Genomic DNA, 11,353 nt, shown 5'->3' with positions numbered 1-11,353 from the left:
ACGTATTTTTATTTAAATGCTAAGTGAGATTGGTATTTATTTTCAATAAATAAAACTGCCTCATGGAAATGTCTTAATCTAACATTAAAATAAAACAGAATATCATCAGAACAAAGTAATTAAGTCAGTGACTCACTTTTCGAGCGTCTTCCGTGCAGAGTTGCTTCGCTCGAGGAAATACCCGCTGGAAGACTCGTTAGAGATGCTGGGCGGTGACCATGTACCATAGGAGGTGTAGCCTCCTGGGCCATACTTCTAAAATGAAGGCATTTTTTTTTTATTATCTATCAGTTACCGCGATCAATATGATCAGAGTTGCAAATTTTATACAAGACGAAAGTGTAAAAACGAAGATATACATATTGGACATGTAACCAACCATACGTAATACACAATAGGTTCCATTATTTTTGTGAAAATGTACAGAGCCGTATTTAGACCGAAGGACGCTAATTTAATATGTGCTTCACAACATTTAATCAATGGGGAAATCTTGACCTAGAGTTGAGTTTATTAGCGCACACTGTCTGCGATCAATGCTGTCCTGACCTGGTCTGGATGTGTTGATGTGCTGATGAATGAATGAAGATCATGCGGGAGTGTCTGGAGTTTTGTGAGGAGTCATCAGTGTGAATGATAAAAAAATATCATTCTTTTTAATTACGTAGTAATCTTATTCTTTTAATTATTTTTGTTTTTCTTTTTAATATTGATTAATTGTTATGTTTCCCTTTTTTGTTTTAGTGAAATTGGCTTAGAGACGTAACAATTTAAAAAAATAAAACAAGAACTGATAACTTACGCGGTCGAGTTCGTCTTGTAGCCACGCGAGCAGCTGACGCCACCGTCGCCGCGCGTCTGGCTGTGTGTGTACGGCGCGCACGGCGAGTGGCGTTCGGCACATAACGTTCACGACCAGTTTCACACACGCGTACGCACGTTTCTGGTAGTGACCACGCGCACGCAATGCAGTTTCCAATAGACCTGGACGATCTTCTGAGACTCCCTACAATAAATAGTTTATATACGTTACTCTGACGACTTTTCAAATATTTATTTATTAAAACATTGGGTAAAGGTAAATAAAGATGTGAACTACAAAGTGACGATAGATTAAGTGAAGAAGACCTGACAAACGTCTCTATAGAGACTATGCTTCAGGACCATTTACAATGGTAGTCTTTTCAATAAAAACAATACAATTCTAAACCCCTGAGTTAAGGAGCACACTATTTTTCAATAAATAAAGCCCAGCTAATTGAAATAGCTTAGGTGACTAATAATAAAATAATCTTGGAAATGTCTTCTTGAACAGAAAACTCAATTTTGATAATGGCAAAAGCTTGTCTTCAAAAATGTTATTATCAGTGTGTGTGTGTACCTTAATAGCATTATGTATCCTGTGGTTCTGCCAGCTGTCTTCCATCAGCAGCAAGGCCGTGAGAGCATCGGCGTGGCGACGCAGTTCGTGACAGAACGCATACGCCATTTGCCATAAGAGCTCAGCCAGGGCCATGCGTGACCAGCCAGCATGCTCCCAGCAGAGGAACTGTAGCAGTCTGATTCCTTCTTCGCAACCGCAACATTCGTCTGTCAGTTTTTTCATGTATGACCTGATGGGGTGGCCAAAGATGGTATTAAAATGTGTGGAATGGGAATGTTTGGAATGGAATCTCTATAGCATAATGTTTATTCACTATACCATTGTATACATAAAAGTGCCAAGTCCTAATGTACCCTTTGGTAAAAATTAATGTCAATTCATTGTTACTTACTTCTATGACGTTTGGTAGCCGCATAAATGGAAGATTCACTCACTCTAATTTTATTAGAGCACTTCATCATATGAACAAGAGAGACGAAGAAACGCATCTTAAAGTCACATCACACTGACTAGACGTTTTTCGTGACTGTACGAAATTCTACGCAACGCACTTTAGTATGGGTTTAATAGAACTTCCATACCCCTAAAATTTTAGCTCGATATAGTAGATAGAGATAGTAGATGTTAAACTGCATTATTATTTATATACCAACAGGTGAGATTGCAGGCTTGGGCTAAGCTAAGTTGTCCGTCCAGTACGAAGTTATGTTAAAACTCGAAACTTCAATCTTCACTGCTGATTCAACTATATACTTCTATAGATTTGTTGTATTTACGTCTCATAAATAATGGGTCCGTGACATGTTTGTGACGACATACCCTGTTCTGTTGTAGAGAACGTCTGCGGCGGCAGCAGTGATGACGGGTTTTGTGGACTGCGGCGAATGTGGGTTCGGCGAGTGTGCGTGCGGCGAGTGTGCTAGCGGTGGGTCGCCGTACGGGTTGGGCAATGGGAGCACGCCGTCACTTGCGTTTGCTGATTGGCAGCGCGAACTCACGTCGCAACAACGCACCAATGCGCATACCACCTACAATTTCATAAACTATGAAATTCCTGGATCATTTTTTTATGTTTTATATTAGAAAATCCAAGCTATGGAATATCTCATTATTTTTATAAAAAGAGAGATTGGAACCTGATAAGATTTTAATTAATTAGCAAGAATATTACGGAATCTAGCACAAACAGTATTTACCTGATGTACCAACAACCAACAGTATTTATTTACCTGATGTATTTTAGCAGAATCTGGATATTGATATTTTCCCAGTGAAGAAGATGATTCATCTAAGCACACGGATAGCACGATATCCAAGATCTTAAGCTGTAAAGGAAAAACGATCATTTAAAAATTACTTTTCGGCACAGGTTTCTATCGAGAACAAAAATAAGATTGATTGCAGGAATGGCTATCCAATACCTTGGAAGTGACCACTTCGTCAAGTAAGCATAGTTTTGAAACTGCTCTCTCATTATTTTTAAAATTGCATGCCAAGTCCGTCTATCATGTTAAACAAATAGATTTTTTCTTAGCAATATTAAGTTTTGTTTCCGCATAGCAAATGTTTTTGTGTGTCCTTAAAACATTGGTAATTTAAGTAGCACAGTTTTATCATACAGCAGTTAGCTAAGTGACGATATGACATTATATATAAATTCTGTTGATATAACTGATGGATTAATCCCAAACAGAATTTAGCTGCTAAGAATAATAATCATCAGACTGTAGGGCGAACAACGTATTGATGGTATAGTTATAATGGTAGGAAGTTGCCATCCTATTCAGATGAACTCATGCTTACTCGAAGCAACTGAAGCCTCTCCGACAGACCAAGCTGCGCGTATGCGTGGAACAGGTTGAAGAGTATCGGCAGGTGCCGATGGTCAGCATGGTGGTGGTGGTGCTGAGGCACGGCCAACGCCCGCGCACTGCTCAGCACCTGGTCCGACAGCGTCAACCCCTCTTCGCGAGAACACCATGACCCGTAACCGTTGCTCACTGTCAAGGTAACCACAAGATGATGTTGACTAACGCCCTAAGTAAATAATCAATCTTATCCAAAATCTTCCGTTGCCAGATAAATTGAACCGTGCTTAAGAAAGCACGGTTCAATTTATCTGGCAACGGCAATTTATCGACAGGAAAGAGAAGGAAAAGCACTACTATTCAATCTGCTATCTGAAAAATTGGTTTAGAATTCAATTAAATTGTACTTAACAATAAATAGTGGTATTAAATGTCATTAATCTGGAATTATTATGTGCAAAAGTTAACAATAGATAGAGATATTGTGTTTAATTGTCATTAACTTTTATCCCCTATCCGAACGGGATCCCGCTGAATTACGTGACAAGAAGTATCCTATGTCATATCTCGTAGTATAAACTCAAGTCATGCCAAATTTAATTAGAATTTTTTCAGTCTGTTTTTGTTTTTCAGTTTCACCGTGAGATAACTTTAGGGTTTAAAAAATAATTTATCAAGTAAATAAACCACTAATGGCGTTGCGTGTACTGCTAAGTGCATAAAAAGTCTTTAGGAAAAGGAGAGGAAGAAATTAAGAATTTTAGTATGCTATAATACGTCTCAATATATATTAAAAGACTTGTATTCTAAAATCTGTACCTTTATAAATATAATTTACACTGACCTGGTGGATCTTGTACAGAAAAATGGGCCAAGAAGACTATAATTTTCATAAACACCATTCTAACTTCAGCAGAAGGACAGGAGAGTAGATAGTCACATAACCTTAAAATGAAGAATAAAGAATATATCACAGAAACTGTATTGTAATGATCTAAAATACAATGCAGAAGCAAGATTCACATACCTATGAGAATGTTTAAAGATATCTGTTGCGAACCATGCCCTGACAGTTTGGGAACAGCGTAAATGTTGACAAAGAATGTCATGCCTGGAAATTTAAAAAAAAAAAAACATTTACTACCTTTGTCTCTTCTTGAGAATAGGTTTTAAACTTTATGCTCTTTTTTAATTACCAGTCTGAAGCAGGGCCACGTAATGCTTTCTTCGTGTGAAATCCAACTTGGAATAAAAATTTCGTGGCCATTTGCACAGCTAACATTGACATCTCTTCATGTTTAGATCCCTAGAATTGATTAATGTTTAGAAGTGAATTTCAATACTAAAAATGCAAAACTCATAAACGAAAAAGTTAAATACCCGAACTACACTCTGAGATCCAGATATTATTTGCAAAGGCATACAACATAGTTTCTTCATAAAATTAAAATGCTCAAGACTGAATTGATCCTGGTTGTGTGAGAATGCAATGTTGCTTCGACGGACCGAATTCCAGATAGGCTTTGGTACGGGGCTTTCCCTGTAACAGAGGAAGAAGATTAGCAATATTAGAGGTACAAAAAAGATCTGAAAATAAAAAATTACACTCACTTGAGAATCATATTTTGCATGGTTTGTTCGAGACTAGAAGTTTCGATCGTGTCTTTCCGTGTGTAGAAAAGCATATATGCATTCCACCATCTCTTCTGACGCTTATACGACACTCTCTTTATAGTCGAATCGAATACCTAAAACATTTTAGCAATTGAAACTTTGCATAAAAGTTCTTGCTCAGATTATATATAATGAAATTAATGGTATGTTGAATATTTCAATTTCAAGAATGAATTTGATAGTTTTTAAATGAATTCTTTTACAACAGTTATCATATTCAAACATCAAACCCAAATTTTTCAATTACTATCAACCATATAATTAAAATATTTTCTGTGAGAGTTCTATATTTTATATATAAAAGTTTGCTACGACATACCTCTCCCATGTATTCCCCACCGAAGCATTGAGCCTTCATTTCCTCATCGTCATGCATCGCGCATTCAGACACGTCGCCATCGTCCAATTTCACCCACCGTCCTGTTTCGCTTCCGTTGTCCCTGGTTTCATAAAACTATATTTTAAAAAATGTTTTCTATAAGGCATACTTACTTATGCAGTATAATCACTTCATACCTTAACAAGCTTTTTTTTAAATTATATTTTAAAACATGGTGTCTACACCCCAGGCGACACAATTTGTCATTCAACGCAATTTGGATCGAACTCATTAATTAGTTTTATTTTGTGTGAACTAAAATACCCACATCGAAGATGCACCCACTTCCAAGCGCATTTTCTAATGCACCCGCTCTCTCGCTACCCTCTTTTGAAACTGTGATACTTTCGAATTTGTATGCTACCCTCTTTTGAAACTGTGATACTTTCGAATTTGTATGTCTTAAAAATTGCGTCGATTTCGAATTGAGAATTGTTAATCTAGCTTTACAATAAATTCAGTTAAATCACAATTGATATTGAAAACCCGAGTTTTAAGGATTGTATATGTATATGTACACTTTTGTGCAGATAGTTGAAGCAAGATAATTCTGTGAAACATTGATGTTCTTATTACCAGTTTAAATGATAATATAAATAGGTTTCACGAGCGTAGATATGTGTGAAATGGTCATATCACCTGAGCAGAACATAAGAGTAGTAGTGTCCTCCAGACGCCTGGCCGGAGTGCACGACAATCCCGCTGAGCTGGTAGAGCGTCTCAGGAGTACGCTCAGTACCACCATCCCATAGGGTCGCATCACCCTCTGCCCGTGCCAGTCCCCAAGCTATTACACAAACATACTTATTTGAGTCCGCAATGTTTAAGTGTTTATAACGGATTGTGAATTCACTAGTGTTTTTTTAATTTTTTTTTTTTGTATTTTATTCCTATTTATTTAAAGATATTAATGTTCGTATTATTTATTGTCGCAGGAAAAATAAATGTTCGACGTTAATTAAGTGCATATCTAGCTGTTTCACATGCTCACTGTTTATTACTCTATAGTCATCATTATCGGTCAAAATACTTCTACTTTTGGATATAACCTCTAAGCAGCACTTTTTATATCGACTTTTCGCATTTAGTCGATACATACCACTTTTCGGAGTTTGTCGTCTCACCATGTTAGGCAGAGGGCTAACATGGTGAGACGACGATGAGTAATAATAGAGATTATTACTTAATATTTTACACGCCTATGAAAGTTCAAGGTTAAAACCTTCGTCACCTAGATTATGTTATGAAATTACCTGTGTATGGTTCAACATCCAGTTCCCGAGGAAATTCAAAGTAATCATTAAACTTTATTGCGCATACTTTTTCAAAGTCATACTCAAATCTCTTCAATTGTATAACTAAAACTGGGGGCAATTTGTTCAAACATAACCGCTTTACTGTCACTACCTATAAAAATTAAATACAATTTAGTACCTAAATATAATCATCTAAAAATCATGAAAAAGCATCGGGATATCATTAAAAAATATACCTTTTTGCTACATTTATCGCAGTAATAAGCATCAGCACCTTCCAATAGCTCTCCACGGACATAGGCCTCCAATGATTCTTGTAGCCGAGACATATTTCGTATATCTAAAGATACAACACTGAATGGTTCTTCTTTGCAATACCTGAAGTAAAATAAAACTGTAAATAAGGTCTTTTTCATAAGTATAATAGTATAGTATAGTGCATATGTACACGTTTTTAGTAAAAAATGGAAGACAAATTTTTCTTATTAATGAACGAATATTTGGAGCTCAGACATTAGGATGCGTTTCCACTGGGACCAGAAGAGCAGACCTGGGAAAAGAGTCGGGCGTCTTCCGCTGGAGTAGCACAAAAGCGGGGTGAGGTCAAATAATTTTATGCTTTGCCCTACTCTTCATTCTATATAGATTGGAGCTGCAAGCAATATGCAAGATCAATTTAAAAGGATTCTTGTACCCACGAATAGTATAATATATTCAGAGAAATTATTGTAATTTCAAGTTATTCTACATATCTTTTAATCTAGCCTTAAGAACCTTATTAATTGTCATGACATTACATTTAAATATACGCCTGTCAATGCAACAAGAGGTGGATAGCCCAGCCAACTTTAAGTTACGTGCGTTTCAAGTAATTAAAATATCACTTGTGAGGAAACCTGCATTCTTGAAAGATAGAAAGGTTACTAAAGACGTGTGGAGTTCCCCAACTGGGCAAGCGTGGTGGACTACGTCCTTAACCCCTTCTCACTGTAGGAGGAGACCCGTACCCTGTAGTGGGTTGGTAAAGGGTCGATATGGTGATGACGATGTCAATGCGTTTATGAATTATTGCTTTAATATAATCTACGATTCTAATTTTTGCTCACCAACCATTGGTTGGTTTCCACCAAGTCATTTTTATGATTTTTTTTTAAGTAGATGTCCTCCATTTGCTCGTGTACTTAAAACTATCAGATGTGGATGAAAACTAATCTGATTGGTCTATTCCTGCTGGTCTTATGTCCACTGCAATAGAAACGCACCCAGACCATATTTAGTATAATTAAAATCAGTTACCGATGCGGACATCCCTTGCAAATCTTTTGGTCGGAATATGTCCCGCCCATTGTTTTAGCCATTAGTTGCTCTTGCCCTAATGTCTTCAGAGCTTCGTCTAGCGATTCTACAAGAGACATAAAAAACTCTACAGCATCCTGTTGTTCTCGTAAATTCACTGGTTCTCCTTGTAGCCTAAAATAAATTTACGAATATTACGTGCACCACAATATTTTTTTTTAACTACTTTTTATGAAGAAGATACTTTATAAGGCAATTACACAACAATTACAAAACATTATTTAATTTCTACTAAACACCTTAATCATTAGTAACATAAGCCCGTAAAAGTTCGTTTTCTAGTTTTGAAACATGACAGCGTGAAATGCAACTTATTAACTTTGATTAAAAGTTTAAATTCATTTACAGTTATACAGACAGCTCTTTTGGAAGAACGCTTATGAAATGAATCACTAGAACAGAATTCGGAACTTAAGACTTCTAGATTGGGTGTATTTTAGGTGTTTTGAGATTTTGTAAAGATTTTAGATTGCGTGAGATTGGTACTGGAATTAATTCGTGCGAGTTTCTTACCTAAAATGTGCCCATAATCCTCTAGGAACGTAATATTGTAGTTTGCTATAGTGTAAATGTGCGAATATGGCCTGAACCTGCTTTAGTATCGTGATATTGTAATCTGTATTGATCTGAAATATAAAAAGATAAAGTAAATAATGTTTCAGTTTTATATTCACGTGGATTTGCTTTTGTGGGCTCTTAATGAAATTACCTCTATGTTATTTTCTAAAATGCTGTGATGGTGGGCTTCCCCGGAAAAATCTTCATTGGGATCTGTTGCGGCTCCTGTAGAAAATACAAAGTTTCTTGAACAGTGCATAAGAAATTATCAATGTTATCTTGGTGCTTATTTAAATATATTATGTTAGTTATACTTTTTCTTAAACTCTGTATCTGGCTTACTGCCATTGCAAGAAAGCTTTTTTTTAGAAATTACAGTTTCATATAGAAAACTTTGACCTTGACATGTAGGATAATAATTTTACAAGAACAATATTAAACGGGTCAGCGGAATCTGCGGGTTGCAATGGTAGCCTGAATAAGTCTTTTCTTTACGTTAGTATATGTCTTGTCGTTATCATATTACAAATACAAAGAAACTATTAGACAGTTACCTTGAACGGTGAGGAGAAAATCCCGTACGGCGCGAACGCAGTACAGTTGCTGTAATACGGAGTTCATGTAACACGTAGCTCCCGCGTTCTTCAAACCCACAAGCCCCGCCGCGGGCCGCGGCCCCACGCACGGCATGTATTCCCACTCAGATAGGCCCATGCTTTTGTCTGTATAAAAAGAATGAATGAAATGTTTAATACTTTTAAAATACTGAACATACAAGTAGAATACTAATTAAAAAACGTCTCAGGGTGCCAAGTGTGAGATTTTCTAACTAAGTTTACTTATTCAATCGCGTCAAAGTTAAATACGATCTAATGGTATGGAAAGAGCGCCATCTAGTGACAACTGCTTCCCTGTATCGTAATTAAATACCATATAAATCGTAGTTAACTTTCAAGCCAGTGGCGTGCATACAGGGTATGCAGATAAAATGTCATTGTAAGAGTTATAAAAAGCCTAACCTTAAGTTTTTATAACTCGTACTAGAGTTTTCCTTTATTTTCATCTGCATACCCTATATGCACGCCACTGAAATCAGTTAAACTAATCGCATTGTCAAACTCACCACTGTAGAACATCTGCTCGAGCAGGTTAGCAAGCGCAGCCATGTTTGGCACGCAGGCGTGTACCAGCGCCAGCAGGAGGTCGGTTGCGGCCGCGGCGGCACCCGCCGTTCGACACAGAGGCACTACGCCCTCTTCCTCGGCGTCCCTGCTCTCGGAGGAACCCTCGCCCACTGCGCCCATGCGACACCATGCCCACGAGTACGGCCACAGAAACTCCGTTGTCACTTCCTTTAAATAATTTTTAGTAATGGTTTAAGGCCACAGTTATTTATTTTTTTATTACTTGACAAAATATTACATAGTTTATAGATTATTCGCACCTTAAGCTATATTTTTTAAAACTTGTTATTGATTAGGGTACAAAATTATCAGTGCATTTGTAAAAAAAACACATTCAAAGTCAGAGATTACAGTCGCCCTCGCCTTATTACTAAATTCCAATAAATATAAGTCACATGAAGTAGTTTACGTGAGTTTGTAGTGACGTGAGTTTAAATATTTATTAATAAAAAAACGTGTTCGATTGGGAGACCTCTCTGTCAGAAACGAATGTTTTAGCTCCATTCTTGCCATAGGAAAACAATAATATCCGAACTACTAAGGTCGGAAAAGAAAGACTAGCAAGTAGGGAAATTATGTTTTTCCTTACGAGATGCTATGTCGGTTAACTCCACGTTGCTCCGCAAGCCGCGTTAAGGAACTTTATTAGGAAAAACAACGATTTTTTGAAAGAAAAATTTAACAGTTAACATATAAATCTTTTTCCAATAGGATATTTCATTTAGCAAACCCCATCGAATTCTAAGTAGATCGCTTGACCAGTTAAATATATTATTCAGCCCTACTGTACTTTGGACCATCAACTTTTTAGCCACCACCGGGATATCGATAAAATAAATCATCGAAAGTTATAAAAATAAAATGGAAATTTATTTACCTTAATCAATCCCGAGTCCTTGTGGTCAGGATGAGCACCATATTGAAATTTCACCTGTGCCGGTACATGCGTAAATAGTTCTTTGGTAAGATTCAAATGTCCCTCCAGTAATGTGTCGTCCAATATTGCAGGATTCTTTTTTACTGTTCTGAGCCATTCAACCTATAAAAAAAATGGTATTTAAAAGAATAAGCCTACATTAAAGTCCTCAAACTCTCGACAGATTGTATCAGCTGACTACCTATCTTTTGGTGTCTAACGTAAAATTTTGGGTTCACGAAGCGGACTGTCACCACGTAAGTTACAGTTGCATAGGGAGTGCGACAGAAAAAAATCAAAGGAATACTTAACTGATGCCTCATGCGCGAGAAAGTCTATTGAGCAACCGATGCATTCTATCCACGAAATGTGTATCGTTTTGAGTAGTCAAGCAGAACTACCTGCATTTCCTTTCGCGTGTCAATCGAATACAAATAAAAAATTATTAGTCCGTTCATTTGTAGCAAGATATAAATAGGAGATCCAGTAGTTCGAAGCTCTTGATATTGTGGTAAATTCCTATATAGTCTAAACAGCGCGCTCGCAAAATTTTATCGGTGCGAGACAAAGACCCACACTGTCGCAACTTTTAAATGGGAACAACTTTGTCATACATGATTTAATAGAATCTTTAACCGTTTACGCAGCGAACGCAGCGGAAGCTCTAAAAAGCAAAAAAATAAACCCCCCGATTTTGAAGCATTCTTCATTGGTGCTATGATCTAATTAGTGTTGGCGTGATAATATATAGCCTTCCTCGATAAATGGGCTATCCAACACTGAAATAATTTTTCAAATCAGACCAGTAGTTCCTGATATCAACGTTTAAGTAAACAAA

The 11,353-nt window shown here is 36.9% G+C and overlaps 1 protein-coding gene across 6 annotated transcripts in view; it reads right to left on the bottom strand.

Moving 5' to 3' along the window:
• The window catches only part of LOC120623493 (probable ubiquitin carboxyl-terminal hydrolase FAF-X), a 31,186-nt gene that overhangs the window by 3,529 nt on the left and 16,304 nt on the right, over positions 1-11,353 (bottom strand). For 4 of the 6 annotated variants that reach the window (XM_039889531.1, XM_039889535.1, XM_039889533.1 and 1 more), the window contains 21 exons: positions 10,477-10,638; positions 9,539-9,767; positions 8,970-9,137; positions 8,567-8,640; positions 8,371-8,483; positions 7,798-7,971; positions 6,738-6,879; positions 6,499-6,652; positions 5,885-6,032; positions 5,186-5,306; positions 4,804-4,940; positions 4,573-4,732; positions 4,389-4,498; positions 4,220-4,303; positions 4,037-4,137; positions 3,188-3,384; positions 2,614-2,709; positions 2,204-2,412; positions 1,382-1,613; positions 803-1,006; positions 137-255 (listed from right to left, as the gene is read on the bottom strand). In XM_039889531.1, coding sequence (XP_039745465.1) covers positions 137-255; positions 803-1,006; positions 1,382-1,613; positions 2,204-2,412; positions 2,614-2,709; positions 3,188-3,384; positions 4,037-4,137; positions 4,220-4,303; positions 4,389-4,498; positions 4,573-4,732; positions 4,804-4,940; positions 5,186-5,306; positions 5,885-6,032; positions 6,499-6,652; positions 6,738-6,879; positions 7,798-7,971; positions 8,371-8,483; positions 8,567-8,640; positions 8,970-9,137; positions 9,539-9,767; positions 10,477-10,638 — 3,134 coding nt within the window. The remainder of the gene's footprint in view (positions 1-136; positions 256-802; positions 1,007-1,381; positions 1,614-2,203; positions 2,413-2,613; positions 2,710-3,187; positions 3,385-4,036; positions 4,138-4,219; positions 4,304-4,388; positions 4,499-4,572; positions 4,733-4,803; positions 4,941-5,185; positions 5,307-5,884; positions 6,033-6,498; positions 6,653-6,737; positions 6,880-7,797; positions 7,972-8,370; positions 8,484-8,566; positions 8,641-8,969; positions 9,138-9,538; positions 9,768-10,476; positions 10,639-11,353) is intronic. The other 2 variants (XM_039889534.1, XM_039889536.1) reach the window with 1 other exon arrangement.

Source organism: Pararge aegeria, chromosome 4 (genome assembly GCF_905163445.1).
Source record: "Pararge aegeria chromosome 4, ilParAegt1.1, whole genome shotgun sequence".
Classification (NCBI taxonomy): domain Eukaryota; kingdom Metazoa; phylum Arthropoda; class Insecta; order Lepidoptera; family Nymphalidae; genus Pararge; species Pararge aegeria.
Note: the sequence above shows the minus strand (reverse complement) of the source record. Positions and strands in the feature narration are given on the sequence as shown.